Source organism: Scyliorhinus torazame, chromosome 5 (assembly GCF_047496885.1).
Source record: "Scyliorhinus torazame isolate Kashiwa2021f chromosome 5, sScyTor2.1, whole genome shotgun sequence".
Taxonomy (NCBI): domain Eukaryota; kingdom Metazoa; phylum Chordata; class Chondrichthyes; order Carcharhiniformes; family Scyliorhinidae; genus Scyliorhinus; species Scyliorhinus torazame.
The window spans coordinates 217,489,556-217,510,203 of record NC_092711.1 but is presented as its reverse complement, the minus strand read 5'-3'; the positions used below and the strand labels follow the sequence as shown (position 1 = coordinate 217,510,203).

Below are 20,648 nucleotides of genomic sequence, written 5' to 3'. Positions count from 1 at the left end.
CATGCCACACTAATTTCAGGCAATGACCATCTTCAACAATCTAACCATTTCCCCATGACATTCAATGGCAATACCATTGCTAAATCCCCCAATATCAGTATCCTGGGGGTTACCATTGACCAGAAACGGAATGGATTAGCTCTGGATCTTTTGCTAATCATCTTACATCTGCGTCATTCCAATACCAAACCTCCTCCCATCGGCGACAGATTCTCCTTATTTACTCCTTTAAAACTCTTCATGATGTTTAATACCTCCATCAAATCTCCTCTTTTATCTGGACTGGCAAGTGGGTTGCAATCGGTTGAGCTGCATTTGTCCAAACACAACCATTTCCAGAATCCCCATTACAATTTTCTTCCCATTTCTTACAGGTTGGAGAACTTCAACAGCAAATATCTCAACAAGATTTTCATCAGAGAGCAACATTTGTCGAAATCCAGCATTGTGGTTTTATACCAGAAGCTGGAGAAGAAGCATGCCATTGAGCTGGCTGAGGCGGGCCAGCTGGTTGGAGCACCATCCCTCGCTTCTCTCCCGTGAGTAGACTTCCTGTTGCAAACTGAGCACTGTTTCATTCATCTTTGAGTTGACCATTGCAAAGTTCTAAGTTCCACTGGCTGCTATTCCTCTGTACATGTTGGCCACGCCAGTGCTATCAGTTAGGAAGGCACAGCAAGAGGAATTGTGTCATGTCTGATATTTATGGAGGATCTTGTTTTTGTCACTCACTGGAAATCCTTTCTGGTAGTCTGGACCTGTGTGGGGGAAGTCACCCATGCTAATGTTGTTGAATGTCAAGAATGTCAATCTCTCTGATTGGAGATGGCCATTGCCTGGCATTTTGCCTGAGACTAATTTGTACCCCGATAAATCGTCAATGTTCGTGTCAGTGCAGAGTTTTCATTCCAAGCTTCAACTTTGCTGTACATGCAACTTTAGCCCAGATCAACAAAAGATTTTTACCTATCCAAGTCTATCTTTCTGTTTGTCTTTCTGCTTATCTTTTGTTAACAAATCTTAATTTGTAGCCAAAATATAGATCTACATGCTGATCTCTGTACAATGCTGGCCAGTGCCACTTGTATAGTTCTGGATTGCAGAAAGTAGAAACCTCAAAGCGATGGACAAGACACAATTCTATAAAAGCAGCTAAACATCACGGGCTGGATTTTCCATTCCCCAACCATGTGTTTCTCGGCGACGCTCCATACGCTAGCGGAAGGATTCTCTCTTCCCACCACTTATCAATGGGATTTCCCATTGAAGTCACCCATGCCACCGGGAAACCAATGGGTGGGGATGCGCTGCCAGCAGGAATAAAGAATCCAAACAGTCAGAGAATTCCAGCCAAGATCAGGATCTGCAATTCTGTAGCAAGTAACTCATCTCCTGACTCCCCAAAGCCTGTTCAACGTCACCAAGGCACAAGTTGAAGTGTGATGGAATACTCTCCACTTGCCTGGATAAGTGAGGTTCCAACAATACTCAAGGAGCTCAACACCATCCACAATCATACTTGGTCGGCACTCAACCCGCCAACTTCAACATTTCCTCCCTTCATCACGGGTGCAGAGTGGCAACAGTGTGCACCATCTACAAGAAGTCCTGTCGCAACACACTGTAGCCACCTAACAGCCTTCCCATAACAGCCTCCCCGAATAGGCGCCGGAATGTGGCGACTAGGGGCTTTTCACAGTAACTTCATTTGAAGCCTACTTGTGACAATAAGCGATTTTCATTTCATTTCACCTGGGTTGGCCAACTCCCGATGTAAAATGGAGAACAGCAAAGGCTGCAGGGAAATTCAGCCAACACAGGCAGAAACCAGCAGGTGCAAGTTTACTGTGTATTAAACTCTGCAAAAGCCCAGACAGCATCGATACAAGCAGCCATCTGCATAATAATGTAGCAGCCATCTACATACTGATGAGCGATCCCCGGGAACAATCGCAACATTTGGGGCAAACAAAGCTAAACCAGACTCCCCGGTGCCAGCAGGAGCCAACACAAAAGAGGTTAACGAGCACCTCAAGACCGCCCATTGATCATGGAACCGCTCCAGTATTGGAGAAATTGAACCAAGCGATTGGAACAAAGTCCAATCACTTGGAACCAGGTACAGGGTCCACCCCGAAAGGCGGGAATCCCCTGGGGACTATACAGTTAAGCCCCCAAGTTCAAATCGTTCTTCTTGACCGGGTCACTCAGCAACGCGAACCAACCTTTACCATGACCGGTTCAACTGCCGCCGATATCCAGTAAGTCTTAAGTCAACGCTCGCTACGAGATAGGTTCACCTAGCTACCAGTCCATACCAACTTCGAATCCCGCAGACTCAGAACCCGAATGAAAGGCCATTTGTTCCCCTGACCTGGTGGGCCAGTCCGAAGCTAAGTATAAGCCTGTTAGTCGTAGAAGTAGCTTAGGTGTAGAATTTGTGCATGAGTAGCGATTACTGCGTATAATAAATGTGCTTTGATTTGAATCTTACTAATCGGTGTATTGAGTTATTGATCATTGCTTGAACTTGAACCTCGTGGCGGTATCATAAAGATACCTGGTGACTCGAGAGCAAAGATTATAAAACAGAGCCAATTGAACCAACCAAAAGTTAGCAACAACACCAAGCCTCCTTCAACAGCGCCTTCCAAACCTGAGACTACCATCTAGTAGGACAAGGGCAGCAGATACATGGGAACATCATCACCGAGAGATTCCCCTCCAATTCACACACCATCCTTACTTGGAAATATAAAACCGTTCCTTCACTGTCTTTGGGTTCAAATCCTGAATCTCCCTCCCTAACAGCACTGTGGATGTAGCTACACAACATGCACAGGCGCAGTCAAAGAGGAATGTTCACCACTCTCAAGGGAAACGGGAGATGGGTGACAAATGCTAGCCTTCCATGAACGAATAAAAAAAAATCCAAAATTAGCTGCCAATTTGTTATGACCCATCATGCGCTCTGTACAAAACAAATCTCTATCTGATTGTTTCAATGGTCCAGGTTGAAGCATTTCACATGAACCTTTGTAGTAATGGAAATCCATAATTCATTCTCCAGCAACTGCTGTGCCTTTACTTTTACTCTTTGTCTGAAGGTGTTGAATTATTGCGAACAACTATACTGGTTGCTTTGGTTGGGAAGATTTATAAACATCTGCTTCCTGTGGAGTGAGGGGAGACTTTGATTACATTTGGCTTGATGCGTGGGGTTCTCTGTCTATCCTTGAGCTGCATTATGCACAGTGTAGGCTCTTTAATACCGAAATGGTGAGTTGAGGAAACAAACCACACAGTTGGAAATTTACATCAGATCGATTAGCATCAAAGTGCATAAGGCAACCATCGAGTCTCGTTACATTTTAAGCATTTTTGTGAAGGGTGTTTAACACTAATTCTACTGGTATATAGGGAGCTGGATTTGCCGATTCTGGGGCTGTATACCCACGCCGGCATGGGAACGTTGGCGTTTTGCCCCAGAAGAACTGGGGCAAAACGGCCACCGATTCCCCGTTTTGCTGGGGGCTAGCAGGACGGCAGCGTAGAGCACCTGGCTCTAGCTGCCGATAGCTCCGAAAAATTCCCAGGTCCGTGGCCGCGCATGCGCACAGCTGCAGCTTGCAACGGCCGCGCCGTGCTTCATGGTGGAGGCTGCTCGCGGTCCCGGCCCTCGAAATAGTCCCTCCACCCCTTCAGCCGGCTCGCGCTCCACGGACCGCCCCACCACGGTGCCCCCAGCCCCAAATAATGTTCCCCCTGCCGGGGAATCGGCCCTCCTCCGACTGTGGCGGCGCTGGACTGAGTCCGCAGCCGCCACGCTGAGTTCCCAACGAATGAGACCACACGTGGCTCGCGCCATCGGGAACTCGGCCAGTTGGGGGCGGAGCATCAAGGGGGACCACAGGCAATGGCCCGAGGCTATCAATACGTGCACGGCGCACTCTGCAGAGCATCGCGAAAGCTGACCCGCCCCCAATTCGGTCGGGAAATGCGATTCTCCAACTGTTCGCCGAACGCGATTTCGGCATCGGCGACCAGAGAATCCAGCCCAGGGAGTTCAGCCTAATCCTGGGTAAGGGTTCAACCTGATACTGAGCAACACAGAATGAGACCCCCCCCTAAAGCAGCTACTTCAATCTTCCTTAAAACCCGATAAATGCAGGGTAGTTGTTGTGAACTAGAAATCATTTCATACTGATGTTAAAGTAGCATAAACGCACTGCAATACTGAGATGTAGTAACAGGTACTGATGAACAGCATCTCCAAAATGCTGGAAAGTCTGCAGTCTATTTACAGAAAATGTTTTTCGTTTAGAAAATGGGCTGTGCGTTTTTCAGTCTCCTGGAGGACTTGAACATGGGCAGCACGGTGGTGCAGTGGTTAGCACTGCAGCCTCACGGCGCTGAGGTCCCAGGTTCGATCCCGGCTCTGTCCGTGTGGAGTTTGCACATTCTCCCCATGTCTGCGTGTGTTTCACCCCCAGAACCCAAAGATGTGCAGGGTAGGTGGATTGGCCATATTTTTTTATTAAAACAGTAAAAAATATATACAAGGCCAAATGGTCCAAACGCTAAATTTGTGCTGGGGAAACAGGGTACCCTCCTCTCAGTACCAATGTGCGGGGGGGGTACTCTGATTATTAAAACAGTCCACAACACGTTTCCACAAAAAAAAAATCGTGCAAGCACTAGACTTTGCGCTGGAGAGACCAGATACCCTCGCCTCTGTACCAACAGAAGGAAAGGAATGGGGGTGGTGGGGAGAGAGGGGAAAGGAGGGTGGTGGGGAGGGAGGGAGTCAGGGTATTGGTGCATGGGGGGGCCAAATAGGGCAGACGATTAAAATAGAAGTCAGGAGCTCAGTGCTGGAAGTCAGGAGCTCAGTGTTGGAAGTCAGGAGCTCAGTGCTGGAAGTCAGGAGCTCAGTGCTGGAAGTCAGGGGCTCAGTGCAGGAAGTCAGGGGCTCAGTGCTGGAAGTCAGGTGTTCAGTGCAGGAAGTGAGGGGCTCAGTGCTGGGAGTCAGGCTCAGTGCTGGAAGTCAGGGGCTCAGTGCTGGAAGTCAGGGGCTCAGTGCTGGAAGTCAGGAGCTCAGTGCTGGAAGTCAGGGGCTCAGTGCTGGAAGTCAGGGGCTCAGTGCTGGGAGTCAGGGGCTAAGTGCTGGAAGTCAGGAGCTCAGTGCTGGAAGTCAGGGTTTCAGTGCAGGAAGTCAGGGGCTCAGTGCTGGAAGTCAGGGGCTCAGTGCTGGAAGTCAGCGGCTCAGTGCTGGAAGTCAGGGGCTCAGTGCTGGAAGTCAGGGGCTCAGTGCTGGAAGTCAGGAGCTCAGTGCAGGAAGTCAGGAGCTCAGTGCTGGAAGTCAGGGGCTCAGTGCTGGAAGTCAGGGGCTCAGTGCTGGAAGTCAGCGGCTCAGTGCTGGAAGTCAGGGGCTCAGTGCTGGAAGTCAGGGGCTCAGTGCTGGAAGTCAGGGGCTCAGTGCAGGAAGTCAGGGGCTCAGTGCTGGAAGTCAGGTGTTCAGTGCAGGAAGTGAGGGGCTCAGTGCTGGGAGTCAGGCTCAGTGCTGGAAGTCAGGGGCTCAGTGCTGGAAGTCAGGGGCTCAGTGCTGGAAGTCAGGGGCTCAGTGCAGGAAGTCAGGGGCTCAGTGCTGGAAGTCAGGTGTTCAGTGCAGGAAGTGAGGGGCTCAGTGCTGGGAGTCAGGCTCAGTGCTGGAAGTCAGGGGCTCAGTGCAGGAAGTCAGGGGCTCAGTGCTGGAAGTCAGGAGCTCAGTGCAGAAAGTCAGGAGCTCAGTGCTGGAAGTCAGGAGCTCAGTGCAGGAAGTGAGGGGCTCAGTGCTGGAAGTCAGGAGCTCAGTGCTGGAAGTCAGGGTTTCAGTGCTGCAAGTCAGGGGTTCAGTGCTGGAAGTAAGGAGCTCAGTGCTGGAAGCCAGGGGCTCAGTGCTGGAAGTGAGGGGCTCAGTGCTGGAAGTCAGGGGCTCAGTGCTGGAAGTCAGGGGCTCAGTGCAGGAAGTCAGGAGCTCAGTGCAGGAAGTCAGGGGCTCAGTGCTGGAAGTCAGGGGCTCAGTGCTGCAAGTCAGGGGTTCAGTGCTGGAAGTAAGGAGCTCAGTGCTGGAAGCCAGGGGCTCAGTGCTGGAAGTGAGGGGCTCAGTGCTGGAAGTCAGGGGCTCAGTGCTGGAAGTCAGGGGCTCAGTGCAGGAAGTCAGGAGCTCAGTGCAGGAAGTCAGGGGCTCAGTGCTGGAAGTCAGGGGCTCAGTGCAGGAAGTCAGGGGCTCAGTGCAGGAAGTCAGGAGCTCAGTGCTGGAAGTCAGGAGCTCAGTGCTGGAAGTCTGGGGCTCAGTGCAGGAAGTCAGCGGCTCAGTGCTGGAAGTCAGGGGCTCAGTGCTGGAAGTCAGGGGCTCAGTGCTGGAGGTCAGGGGCTCAGTGCTGGAAGTCAGGGGCTCTGTGCTGGGAGTCAGGGGCTCAGTGCTGGAAGTCAGGGGCTCAGTGCTGGAAGTCAAGAGCTCAGTGCTGGAAGTCAGGAGCTCAGTGCTGGAAGTCAGCGGCTCAGTGCTAGAAGTCAGGGGCTCAGTGCTGGAAGTCAGGGGCGCAGTGCTGGAAGTCAGACTCAGTGCAGGAAGTCAGGGGCTCAGTGCTGGAAGTCAGGAGCTCAGTGCTGGAAGTCAGGGGCTCAGTGCTGGAAGTCAGTGGCTCAGTGCTGGAAGTCAAGGCTCAGTGCTGGAAGTCAGGAGCTCAGTGCGGGGAGTCAGGGGCTCAGTGCTGGAAGTCAGGAGCTCAGTGCTGGAAGTCAGGAGCTCAGTGCTGGAAGTCAGGGGCTCAGTGCTGGGAGTCAGGAGCTCAGTGCTGGAAGTCAGGGGCTCAGTGCTGGAAGTCAGGTGCTCAGTGCTGGAGGTCAGGGGCTCAGTGCTGGAAGTCAGGAGCTCAGTGCTGGAAGTCAGGGGCTCAGTGCAGGAAGTCAGGGGCTCAGTGCTGGAAGTCAGGGGCTCAGTGCTGGAAGTCAGGGGCTCAGTGCTGGAAGTCAGGGGCTCAGTGCTGGAGGTCAGGGGCTCAGTGCTGGAAGTCAGGGGCTCTGTGCTGGGAGTCAGGGGCTCAGTGCTGGAAGTCAGGGGCTCAGTGCTGGAAGTCAAGAGCTCAGTGCTGGAAGTCAGGGGCTCAGTGCTGGAAGTCAGGGGCTCAGTGCTCGAGGTCAGGGGCTCAGTGCTGGAAGTCAGGGGCTCAGTGCTGGAGGTCAGGGGCTCAGTGCTGGAAGTCAGCGGCTCAGTGCTGGAAGTCAGGGGCTCAGTGCTAGAAGTCAGGGGTCAGTGCTGGAAATCAGCGGCTCAGTGCTGGAAGTCAGGAGCTCAGTGCTGGAAGTCAGGAGCTCAGTGCTGGAAGTCAGGAGCTCAGTGCTGGAAGTCAGGAGCTCAGTGCTGGAAGTCAGGGGCTCAGTGCTGGAAGTCAGGGGCTCAGTGCTGGAGGTCAGGGGCTCAGTGCTGGAAATCAGCGGCTCAGTGCTGGAAGTCAGGGGCTCAGTGCTGGAGGTCAGGGGCTCAGTGCTGGAAATCAGCGGCTCAGTGCTGGAAGTCAGGGGCTCAGTGCTGGAAGTCAGGGGCTCAGTGCAGGAAGTCAGGGGCTCAGTGCTAGAAGTCAGGGGCTCAGTGCTGGAAGTCAGGGGCTCAGTGCAGGAAGTCAGGGGCTCAGTGCTGGAAGTCAGGGGCTCAGTGCTGGAAGTCAGGAGCTCAGTGCTGGAAGTCAGGGGCTCAGTGCAGGAAGTCAGCGGCTCAGTGCTGGAAGTCAGGAGCTCAGTGCTGGAAGTCAGGGGCTCAGTGCTGGAAGTCAGGGGCTCAGTGCTGGGAGTCAGGGGCTAAGTGCTGGAAGTCAGGAGCTCAGTGCTGGAAGTCAGGGTTTCAGTGCAGGAAGTCAGGGGCTCAGTGCAGGAAGTCAGGGGCTCAGTGCTGGAAGTCAGGGGCTCAGTGCTGCAAGTCAGGGGTTCAGTGCTGGAAGTAAGGAGCTCAGTGCTGGAAGCCAGGGGCTCAGTGCTGGAAGTGAGGGGCTCAGTGCTGGAAGTCAGGGGCTCAGTGCTGGAAGTCAGGGGCTCAGTGCAGGAAGTCAGGAGCTCAGTGCAGGAAGTCAGGGGCTCAGTGCTGGAAGTCAGGGGCTCAGTGCAGGAAGTCAGGGGCTCAGTGCAGGAAGTCAGGAGCTCAGTGCTGGAAGTCAGGAGCTCAGTGCTGGAAGTCTGGGGCTCAGTGCAGGAAGTCAGGGGCTCAGTGCTGGAAGTCAGGGGCTCAGTGCTGGAAGTCAGGGGCTCAGTGCTGCAAGTCAGGAGCTCAGTGCTGGAAGTCAGGGGCTCAGTGCTGGAAGTCAGGGGCTCAGTGCTGGAAGTCAGGGGCTCAGTGCTGGAGGTCAGCGGCTCAGTGCTGGAAGTCTGGGGCTCAGTGCAGGAAGTCAGCGGCTCAGTGCTGGAAGTCAGGGGCTCAGTGCTGGAAGTCAGGGGCTCAGTGCTGGAGGTCAGGGGCTCAGTGCTGGAAGTCAGCGGCTCAGTGCTGGAAGTCAGGGGCTCAGTGCAGGAAGTCAGCGGCTCAGTGCTGGAAGTCAGGAGCTCAGTGCTGGAAGTCAGGAGCTCAGTGCTGGAAGTCAGGGGCTCAGTGCTAGAAGTCAGGGGCTCAGTGCTGGGAGTCAGGGGCTCAGTGCTGGAAGTCAGGGGTTCAGTGCTGGAAGTCAGGGGTTCAGTGCTGGAAGTCAGGGGTTCAGTGCTGGAAGTCAGAGGCTCAGTGCTGGAAGTCAGGGGTTCAGTGCTGGAAGTCAGGGGCTCAGTGCTGGGAGTCAGGGGCTCAGTGCTGGAAGTCAGGGGCTCAGTGCTGGAAGTCAGGGGCTCAGTGCTGGAAGTCTGGGGCTCAGTGCAGGAAGTCAGCGGCTCAGTGCTGGAAGTCAGGGGCTCAGTGCTGGAAGTCAGGGGCTCAGTGCTGGAGGTCATGGGCTCAGTGCTGGAAGTCAGCGGCTGTGCTGGAAGTCAGGGGCTCAGTGCAGGAAGTCAGCGGCTCAGTGCTGGAAGTCAGGAGCTCAGTGCTGGAAGTCAGGAGCTCAGTGCTGGAAGTCAGCGGCTCAGTGCTAGAAGTCAGGGGCTCAGTGCTAGAAGTCAGGGGCTCAGTGCTGGGAGTCAGGGGGTCAGTGCTGGAAGTCAGGGGTTCAGTGCTGGAAGTCAGGGGTTCAGTGCTGGAAGTCAGGGGTTCAGTGCTGGAAGTCAGGGGTTCAGTGCTTGAAGTCAGAGGCTCAGTGCTGGAAGTCAGGGGTTCAGTGCTGGAAGTCAGGGGCTCAGTGCTGGGAGTCAGGGGCTCAGTGCTGGAAGTCAGGGGCCCAGTGCTGGAAGTCAGGGGCTCAGTGCTGGAAGTCAGGGGCTCAGTGCTGGAAGTCAGGGGCTCAGTGCAGGAAGTCAGGGGCTCAGTGCTGGAAGTCAGGGGCTCAGTGCTGGAAGTCAGGGGCTCAGTGCTGGAAGTCAGGGGCTCAGTGCTGGAAGTCAGGGGCTCAGTGCTGGAAGTCAGGGGCTCAGTGCTGGAAGTCAGGGGCTCAGTGCTGGAAGTCAGGGGCTCAGTGCTGGAAGTCAGGGGCTCAGTGCTGGAAGTCAGGGGCTCAGTGCTGGAAGTCAGGGGCTCAGTGTTGGAAGTCAGGGGCTCAGTGCAGGAAGTCAGGGGTTCAGTGCTGGAAGTCAGGGGTTCAGTGCTGGAAGTCAGGGGCTCAGTGCTAGAAGTCAGGGGCTCAGTGCTGGGAGTCAGGGGCTCAGTGCTGAAAGTCAGGGGCTCAGTGCTGGAAGTCAGGGGCTCAGTGCTGGAGGTCAGGGGCTCAGTGCTGGAAGTCAGGGGCTCAGTGCTGGAAGTCAGTGGCTCAGTGCTGGAAGTCAGGGGCTCAGTGCAGGAAGTCAGGAGCTCAGGGCAGGAAGTCAGGAGCTCAGTGCAGGAAGTCAGGAGCTCAGTGCTGGAAGTCAGGAGCTCAGTGCTGGAAGTCAGCGGCTCAGTGCTGGAAGTCAGGGTCTCAGTGCTGGAAGTCAGGAGCTCAGTGCTGGGAGTCAGGAGCTCAGTGCTGGAAGTCAGGAGTTCAGGGCAGGAAGTCAGGGGCTCAGTGCAGAAAGTCAGGAGCTCAGTGCTGGAAGTCAGGGGCTCAGTGCTGGAAGTCAGGGGCTCAGTGCAGGAAGTCAGGGGCTCAGTGCTGGAAGTCAGGAGCTCAGGGCAGGAAGCCAGGAGCTCAGTGCAGGAAGTCAGGAGCTCAGGGCAGGAAGTCAGGAGCTCAGGGCAGGAAGTCAGGGGCTCAGTGCAGGAAGTCAGGAGCTCAGGGCAGGAAGTCAGGGGCTCAGTGCTGGAAGTCAGGGGCTCAGTGCAGGAAGTCAGGGGCTCAGTGCAGGAAGTCAGGGGCTCAGTGCAGGAAGTCAGGGGCTCAGTGCAGGAAGTCAGGAGCTCAGGGCAGGAAGTCAGGAGCTCAGTGCTGGAAGTCAGGGGCTCAGTGCTGGGAGTCAGGAGCTCAGATCAGGAAGTCAGGAGCTCAGGGCAGGAAGTCAGGAGCTCAGTGCAGGAAGTCAGGAGCTCAGTGCTGGAAGTCAGGAGCTCAGTGCTGGAAGTCAGGGGCTCAGGGCAGGAAGTCAGGGGCTCAGTGCTGGAAGTCAGGGGCTCAGTGCTGGAAGTCAGGGGCTCAGTGCTGGAAGTCAGGGGCTCAGTGCAGGAAGTCAGGTGCTCAGTGCTGGAAGTCAGGGGCTCAGTGCTGGAAGTCAGGGGCTCAGTGCTGGAAGTCAGGGGCTCAGTGCTGGAAGTCAGGGGCTCAGTGCTGGAAGTCAGGGGCTCAGTGCAGGAAGTCAGGGGCTCAGTGCTGGAAGTCAGGGGCTCAGTGCTGGAAGTCAGGGGCTCAGTGCTGGAAGTCAGGGGCTCAGTGCTGGAAGTCAGGGGCTCAGTGCTGGAAGTCAGAGGCTCAGTGCTGGAAGTCAGGAGCTCAGTGCTGGAAGTCAGCGGCTCAGTGCTGGGAGTCAGGAGCTCAGTGCTGGAAGTCAGGGGCTCAGTGCTGTGTTTCTGACACATTTGCGCACACGTGAATTTGGTAGAGGGGGATTTCCAACCATTCCTGAGTATTTAAATGTCAGATTCAATTCTGTAATTTGGGATCATTTACTGATTTTTAAATGCCAGTTGTAGCCATGACACTCAGTGCCCGTCCGCTCACTAAATCCCTATGACAGGCAGATTTGTGACCAGAGCATGTCCAGATAAATACCAATATTTGAATTTTTGAAGGTTTTCTTGAGGGCCTTGTGATGTCTGAACCTTAGTCTACTCTGGACCCACCCCCTGCCCAGGAAACCTTGGGCCTTCCCCACTCAACCTTCCCATGTCCCTTTGCTGGCCAAGATTGCCTCAGACAGCCCCCTAACCACCTTACCCCACCTACGAACACTGAATTTATGCCAGTGACCCCTCAGATCCTGAAATCCTACGTCCACCCAGCCACCAGTCTTCTCATCACTCTTGTGTTATGCTGCTTTGTGTAGCATAAGCTGCTTCATTGATGTATGCTTTGACAAAGGAAGCTCCAGACTATGAAATGAGTTCAACTTGTTTATTGAACTATTAACACAGTTCTTAAATGAGTTCGACTCTCTGCTAATCTAACTGTAGTAACTCAGTCTATCTTTACCAGCCTTCTCTAAGCCACGTGCTGGGTGTGATGCTGCTGATCAACCCTGATGTACTCTCTATGTGTCTGTCTGTGGAAAGAGGCCGAGCACGTGTGCCCTGTCCTTTTATATGGGTTGTGAAGTGCCCCCTTGTGGTAATGCCACCTCAGGGTGTCCTGATTTCCCATTGGTTGTCTCCTGTTGTAATGACCCATTGGCTGTATGTCTGCATGTCATGACATCTCTGGTGCTCCCTCTAGTGGTTACTTAGTTGTAGTGTATTTACATTAACCCCTTGTGTATATACAGTGATGCATATCACCACACACTCCTCCCGGATTCAGATGAGACTCACCAATGGAAGATTTAAATGAGGCCTGGGAGTTAAAGCTTCCTCGGTCTCACATGGCTGGGGGCAGATGTGGGGACGGACATTTTGGTGGCCATTTTCGCCTCCACATGTCATAATAATAATAATAATCGCTTATTGTCACAAGTAGGCTTCAATGAAGTTACTGTGAAAAGCCCCTAGTCGCCACATTCCGGCACCTGTTCGGCGAGGCCGGTCTGGGAATTGAACCCGCGCTGCTGCCTTGTTCTGCATTGCAAGTCAGCTGTTTAGCTCACTGTGCTAAACCATCCCCTTTGTGCTAAATCAGCCGTAGTTGAAATCAGGGTGACCCGGCTTCTCCACAACACTGTGAATGAAGAGGGTAGTTAACCCCATCAGGGTTTCAGGGCACTGCAGAAAGACCCTGAAGAAAAATCGCTAAGATAATTAAAAAATAGTGTGTTTTAATTCATTTTTTGCAGATAATTTTGTATGACCCAGCGATAAGTTCTGTCCATCAAAGGACTGCCTACCTCCAGGTCGTAAGCATCACCTGATCCCAACTCTTCCTCAGCTCATTTGCTGCAGAAGCCCTCTCGCATGCCTTACCCTTAGACGTGACAGTTCCATTTCTGTCCCAGTCAGCCTCACAGTTCCCACCCTACATAGATTTTTGCTTATTTTGCTGCCCAGATCTTAACTTGCACCAAGTCCCATTCATCCACCCATCCTGTGCTCATACAGACATCTGGAATAAGAGCAGGAATAGACCACTCAACCCCATGAGCCTGCTCCACTATTCAATGTAATCACGTTCTGCCTGAACTCCACTTTCCAGCTAGCTGGCAGTGGCTCCCAATCCAACATTTTAAAGTTATTTTCCCTGTCTTCAAATTCTCCTTGTCTCTGTCATTTCAGCTCCGTAACTCTCCCAGATCTCTCTGCCCCTCCGGTTCTGACCCCGATTTTACTTGTTTCACCGTTGTTGGCTATGTTTTTGGCTGCCTTGTTCCTGAGCGCTGGAATTTCCTCAAAGCTCTCTGCCTCTCCACCTCCCTCTCCTCCATTATGGAGCTCCTTGCTACCTGGCTCTTTGAGCAAGGGCAGCACGGTAGCACAGTGGTTAGCACCGTTGCTTCACAGCTCCAGGGCCCCAGGTTCAATTCCTGGCTTGGGTCACTGTCTGTGTGGGCTTAAGTGGGGTGCTCTTTCCAAGGGCCCGTGCAGACGAGATGGGCCGAATGGCCTTCGTCTGCACTGTAAATTCTATGATTTTGTCGTGTTATGATATCTCCTTCAGTGGCGCATTGTCAAATCTTTGGTAGATAAACTCTTGTGAAGCTCCTTGGGCCATTTTACTCTATTTTAAAAGCGAGATATAAATACACATTGTTATTACTGAGCTGAGAAACTGACTATTTGATTGGACATAATTGCGGAATTCCAACTCCGAGACCCAAACCCATGTAGCAAGTGGAACGTGACTGATTCAGTCATTATAAACCAATGACTCTGATTACAAGCTCTGCCGCTAGGGTTTTCAAGTTTTGACGTGTCTCCTGCATTGGAAATACAGCAGACCCGCTTTGTAACACATGCCCACAGTGTCACTTGCAAATGATACAGCAGCAGATGTAGCAAAGTGCCAGCTTTAGTTGGTGTAAATTGTATGTGGGCGTGATGTGGTGGCCATGCTCCCTGTCGATTCACGATTCGGCATAAGCAAGTAGTTCGACAATGTTATTGTAATTAATGCTAAAATATTTAGCCTAATCCAAAATCAAGTGAGCAAGGAAACAGGGGTGGTGAAACAGAGTTGGCTACTTGCTTTTCTGATGATGACAGTGAACTGAAACCCATGATGCCTTAGCAGGTCTCAGCTGGGGCGGCAATAGGACATTGCAACTGACCTCAATGTCCCTGGATGAGGGAGAGAAAAATCAGGCACTCCTTTAATATCCAGCGACTAACCTTAGAGAGTAGACTGTCATTCTCGGCAGTAACCACCCCCCCCCCCCCCCCCCCCCCAACAGGCAAACAACACACCTAGGTTCCCGCATTATAAAATGGTCAATTGAACAAAGAAACATAGAAGGCGTTGCTCATGGAAGCAGCGCCCAATGGTAAACCGGGTTGCGTTTCTCTCAGACTGTAGTGATCGGTATATCTGGTGGTATGTAAAGGGTTAACAACAGCATCATAGTGTTAGACAACCACTAGATGGCAGCACAAGATCCAGGTATATAAACTGAACTCAAGAGGATCTTTCCACCTCTTCGTACCAGGAGTGACTAGATAGCAGAGTGTTAGAGAGAGAGAGATAGCTTAGTTGGCATGTGTAGTGAAACATAGTAATTACTTCATCTGATTTGCTTTATCATTAGTTATAGTTGTGGAAGAGTAAACAAACTCATTAGTATTTATATTTGTTATTCATTAAATGTTATTTGCTTTAAACTGAAGACTGATAGTTTCATTGAACTATAGCTATCAGACCATTCTGCAAATAAGCAAAGAGTAATGACGTATTACAATCATGGAATATAACACAGGCAATATTCCGAAACAGCCAGAAGACAATCGGCTTCAAAGAAACAGAAAAGAAAATTGGACAAAGGGTATTAATGGAGCTTCTTCGAGCCAAGGATCTAACACTTGGAAAGTTTTGCCTGATACACTGTCCACAACCCTACCCTGACTCCCAGGCCTCCAGCCCTCATTGTAGATCGAGTTCTGATACACCTGGTCCTCGGGCCTGAACTGCTTATTTAAAGCAGGGACCCACTTTCTTCACTTGGGCTCGTCTCCTCAAAAGAGCAGGTTCTAGAGGGGACACAGTGGAAGAAAGTGCAATTGGTGGGGATAAGTCACTGTCATTGTTTCAGCTGCATGCACTACCGCCCACCAGACTTTGCAATTGGGGTTTGGGGACAGCGAAAATCAGTGCCTTGATATACAGCATTATACAATATACAGCATTCACCTCATCCTATAAATCTCATCCTATTTCCAGTTCTCCCTAGTTTTGACGAAGTGTCGTCCCTCCCTTCTCTCTCCACAGATGCTGTCAGACCTGCTGAGATTCTCCAGCATTTTCTGTTTTTGGTTCAAATTCCAGCACCCGCAGTAATTTGCTTTTATCTTTGAATTTATAATGTCTGGATTATTGGTCCAAGCCTCTGGATTACTGGCACTTAACCACAATGCATGTATCGGTAAAAATCGGGCGATTTCTATTGTGGCAACAACTGGGAGGCAGAGTTGAAAATCTACCCTTGTGTGTCTTTACATGGAAACATAAGAAATAGGGACAGAAGTAGGCTATTCAGAAGCCCCTTGAGCTTGCATTCAATGCTTTAAATTTTAGGAGTTTTTTTTAGCCAGCCATCTCTAAATATGAACCAGACAGGTTTCATCCCCTGATCATGATGCTGAATTACTGTGACCTAGGTATCATAGTAAATGGCAATTTAAAATGATGAATAACAGGGATTTAAGGCAGGGATTTAACAGCTTGTACTTTCATGAGAGAACTCCTGGGAAACTAATTGGCAAAAGCTGGTGCATTTTCAACATCGAGATGCTGCGATAATTAATCACGTTTTTTAATCTTCCTTTAACAGCGATGAAAAAAGTGCTGAAGTTTCCAAAAGTCCGGTTCCTTCAGAACAGTTCGATAACATCCAGGAGCTCTTGATAAGAAATCTTTATCGAATAAGGCAAACGGTATGCATGAAAGTTTCTTTGTTCTGCAATATTATGTTTATTTCTGAAGTACACAGCTCTCTCAGTCCAGCGGGGCTCCAGCTTTCACTGGTTTGGGCGCCCGGTTTGTTTTGCAGTACTGCATGGTCCCACTGAAATATAAGATGATGCCAGAGTGATTTGCGTATATGGTCGGCACAGTAGCACAGTGGTTAGTAATGTTGCTTCACAGCTCCAGGGTCCCAGGTTCGATTCCCGGCTTGGGTCACTGCCTGTGCGGAGTCTGCACATTCTCCCCGTGTCTGCGTGGATTTCCTTCAGGTGCTCCGGTTATCCCCCACACGTCCTAGATGTGCAGGTTAGATGGATTGGCCATGCTAAATTGCCCTTAGTGTCCGAAAGGGTTAGGTGGGTTACAGGGATGGGGTGGAGGCGTGGGCTTAAGTAGGGTGCTCTTTCCAAGTGCCGGTGAAACCTCAATGGGCTGAATGGCCTCCTTCTACACTGTAAATTCTATGTTTCTATAACAACTTGGTTCAAAATGTTCTTGTGCTTTGTGGATTTCCTCACTTTATATTCCCTGTGTTGTACATTGAATATATTCGCCAGTCTTGTTTCCATATTGGTCAGAGCATCAGAGACATGGACGATATACAGCATTCACCTCATCCTATAAATCTCATCCTATTTCCAGTTCTCTCTAGTTTTGACAAAGAGTCATCCAGACTCGAAATGTTAGCTCCCTTCTCTCTCCACAGATGCTGTCAGACCTGCTGAGATTGTCCAGCATTTTCTGTTTTTGGTTCAAATTCCAGCACCCGCAGTAATTTGCTTTTATCTTTGAATTTATAATGTCTGGATTACTGGTCCAGGCCTCTGGATTACTGGCACTTAACCACAATGCATATATCGGTGAAAATCGGGCGATTTCTATTATGGCAACAACTGGGAGGCAGAGTTGAAAATCTACCCTTGTGTGTCTTTACATGGAAACATAAGAAATAGGGATAGAAGTAGGCTATTCAGAAGCCCCTTGAGCTTGCATTCAATGGGATCATGGTTGATCTGTTTACTTTTCAAATTCCACAGTCCCATCTACTCCCGCCCGCCCGATAACCTTTGAATCTCTTGCTCAACAATAATTTATCTACCTCCACCTTAAATATATTCAATGAGCCCGCTTCGGCCGCCTTCTGAGGCAGAGAGTTCCAAAGTCGCACAATCCTCCGAGAGAGAAAATATCTCTTCATCGCTGTTCCAAAAGGGTGACCCTTTTGTTTGTTTAACCACTAAGTAACTACTGTGAGACTCGGGGATCATACAGAGAACCCTTCTGACTGCAATACAATTTATAGGACTATATCACATTGTGCCATGCGGTGATCTCAGCCTTGGTAAGTTTATGAACATACAGTTTATTGCATTGACGCACAGGCTATGAATCAACAGACTAATTAATTTGACATTAAATACACAATTGAACAGTCGCCACTGCAAATTTGTACTGATTTATAGCCCTGTAACACCAAGGTAACATATGCTTCCGCTGAGACACCCCTCCATCTAAAATAAATCTTTGAAAAATAGTTTCTCGTCACCCACATGCCAAAACGATGCTGCCGAGTCACAAACCCAGCTCAGTCTCCCTGCCATTATCTGTCTCCTGGCGACTAGTGCAGAGTCAAATATCGGTATGTTTTTCAACATCTTTTGTAAAATCAGTGTGGCAAAGAGCAACTGCATTTCTCCTGATTATTTAAGTTAACAGCCAGTCACATGATCTCTGCTACCTTGACATTTCCCAACAAATTTGCCATTTAGAATAAAGGTCAAAGGCGTTTCACAGTCAATCAGTCTGGGTCCAGCCAACATGTCAAATTAACCAATTAGCATAGACTTGCTTGATTCAATGAGCTACCTTTAATACTTTGAACACTGAATTCAGTGAATCCCCATCCAAACACAGAGATGGTAATGAAACAATGCAACTATATTTTAAGGGTCTAATTTATGTGGCAAAGTGTCTTAGCAGAAGCATATGTTGTTATGACATCACTGAAGGTTTTCAGTGAAGACTGTTCAATTACTTTTTTAATGTCAGATTAATGCTGAACTGTACCCCCCCCCTCCCCCCACATTGTGGTGTAGCATGAATATGACCTAGACTGTATAAAGTGTATCTACAAACTTACAGAAATACCACGTGGAAGCACAAAGATAGCAAACGCTTGGGAACACCACCAGTTGAAAATTCCCTCCAATTCACACACCATCCTGACTTGGAAAATATATTGCTGTTCCTTCATCCATCGTCGCTGAATCAAAAACCTGGGGTGCCATCCAACGGCCATGCTGCACCCAAAAGACAGCTCACCATGGCGCAGCGTGGCCAATAGAGTCTGGGAGACCCCAGTCCTGGCATCTACCCGGCTTGCAACACCTCATGAGAGCTAACTCTTTTTTAAAGAAAATCTGCATATTAGAGCGAGATAGCTAGTCTCACTTTAATATGCAGTTTCTCGAGGTACCCAAGGCGTTGGGATCTATCCCCTTCGCCTCGAAGATTTTGGGGGGGGCGCCGTTCAGTACCCGTTTCCACAAATGGGGACCAGATAGAATGATACTCGTGGGAGTCTCTCAGGGGATTGGAGGCTCCCAGGTGCATGCCCCTTGGTGCCACCCTGGCACTACCAGCCGGACAGCCTGGCAATGCCACCTGGGTGCCAGCCTTGCACTGCCAACGTGACCAAGTGACACTGCCAAGATGCCAAGCTGGCATTTTTTGTGTGCGTTCCCTGCTGAGGCCCCTTATTCAATGCAAGTGGTGTTTTATAGCGAGGTGTTTCTTGGCGCTGCAAGCGCCGGGAAACACCCGGCTAAATGCGCTCGCTGTGGAACTTTGTTCCCATTTAATTGAATTGTGTCCCTGGAATTCTCTCACTAACAGCACTGTGTGTGTAGCTACACCACACTAACTGCAGTGGTTCAAGGCAGCTCAACACTGCTTTCTCAGGGCAAATTAAGGATGTATGATAAATGTTGGCCTTGCCACAGTGGTAGCTACATCCCATCAATGAAGTTTAAAAAAATGACCAAGCATGGAATAACCTTGATCTTGCAATTTTGATAAAGAGTCCAGCAATAGAGCATGGAGAAAAACTGATTGTTGCCATGACAGCATGAAGGTACTTTTTGTCACATTTGGCAAGTTTAAGATTGAACCAACCTTTGTTATCCCTTCAATTCTATCAAGATATGTTGTATTTCTACAAATCACCGCACTTCCATTTAATTTGGTTTATGAACAGAACCTTGTGGCATCAAACTCTGAAACATAGACACGGTTGCATGCGTTTAAATGGACTTAGCACCTAATTCATTCTTTCTGATCCAAGCTACTCTCTGAGGTGCTAGAATATCAGCTACCTTTCCTCACTTTCAAATGGTGTCATTATCCTTCATAATGTCCGCCAATACACCTCTGAGAATTAACCGATAATTAAAGCTCATTGCCTAACAGAGTTCCTTTAAGTTTCCAAATGAAGTCTTAATGCTCATGCGGAATGTCAGTTTTCAACAAGACCAGCCTTGCAATTATTATAGAAAAAGCTCCTCACCCACTTTGGCTCTGAAACTGCTGTGGGCTAAAGTTAGAATTTGCTCTATGTCATTGCTTTCATTCCATCCTTTAGAAGTGAGTGCCCTATGCTTCCCATTTGGAATGGTTGGATTTAATCGGGCAACTTAACATGGCCAATCCACCTAACCTGCAAATCTTTGGACTGTGGGAGCAAACTGGAGCATCCGGAGGAAACCCACGCAGACACGGGGAGAAAGTGTAAACTCCACACAGTCACCCAAGGGCTGGAATTGAGCCTGGCTCTCTGACGCTATGAGGCAGCAGTGCTAATCACTGTGCCACCGTGCATCAGGCTTACCAGTAACGGGGGAAATATGATGACATATCACCTATTTCCCTCCACCCACTTCGTCCAGTGTGCTCAGTGAAAAAGTAGCTGGGAATCAGCAGCAGGGATCCAAATGCCTCTCTGCTCCAGCCTTATCTAGGATGAGTGTCAGTCAAGTTCGTCAGCCACCAATTTGATTCATCTCAATCTCTTACCAAGAGAAGACCTCAACCTCAATGGTGCGTCCTGCTATCCAAATGTGCACAAGAATCTAAATTAAATGCTCCAGCAACTCCAGATGAAGAGATGTCTGGTTGTGAAGATCCACACGTTGTTATTCAAGTTGCACCACTCCCCACTTTGGTCTCACAAAAGATGGCATCTCTCCCCCCTTTTAATTAGCAATTGTTTTATTCAGCTCAATTATTTTCCATTAAACTCAGCAAAGACAGTTGAGCCTTGTTGTTCCCATTCTAGTAAATTCAGTGACTGTCAATCAACCTCCCTTGCACTAAAAATGAAATAATATAAATGTGAAGTCCCATTCCCTTTTGTTTTAATTTTTCAGGGGAGACTTCACGAATACCATTTTTTAAGAAAAGCATGCTTGCCCTTTTTTATCCCTTCTCTCTCTCTTAACCTAATATTTCTATTCCATTATTTCTCTTTCTGCACCTGATTTAGCATTAAATTTACATACTCTAATTTATATTCAGAACCCACATGCCCTGTACCTATCGCTGTGCTGTTATCAGCTCACCTTTAAACAATTTTGTGGGCAAAGTATTTTTGAGCTGATGGGGGTAACCAGTCTAATTAATTAGGAAACCCGGCCCATGTGGACAATTTTAACATAAATGGATGTGTCGGATGGGTGTAGTAAATAGGAAGCAAATGGAAATGTGTTAGATGCCCTTAGGTCTCATGTCCTGACAGCATTGTGGATGTACCTACACCACATGGACTACAGTGGTTCAAGACGGTGGTTCGCGACCACATTCTCAAGGGAAATTAGGAATGGATAATACATTCTGGCCGAGACAGCAATGCCTACATCTCATGAAAGAATTTTTTTTAAA

The 20,648-nt window shown here is 49.8% G+C and overlaps 1 protein-coding gene across 1 annotated transcript in view; it reads left to right on the top strand.

Moving 5' to 3' along the window:
* The window catches only part of LOC140420946 (sodium/hydrogen exchanger 2-like), a 230,708-nt gene that overhangs the window by 170,799 nt on the left and 39,261 nt on the right, over positions 1 to 20,648 (top strand). Inside the window, exons 8-9 of the mRNA XM_072505131.1 lie at positions 375 to 539; positions 15,580 to 15,682. Coding sequence (XP_072361232.1) covers positions 375 to 539; positions 15,580 to 15,682 — 268 coding nt within the window. The remainder of the gene's footprint in view (positions 1 to 374; positions 540 to 15,579; positions 15,683 to 20,648) is intronic.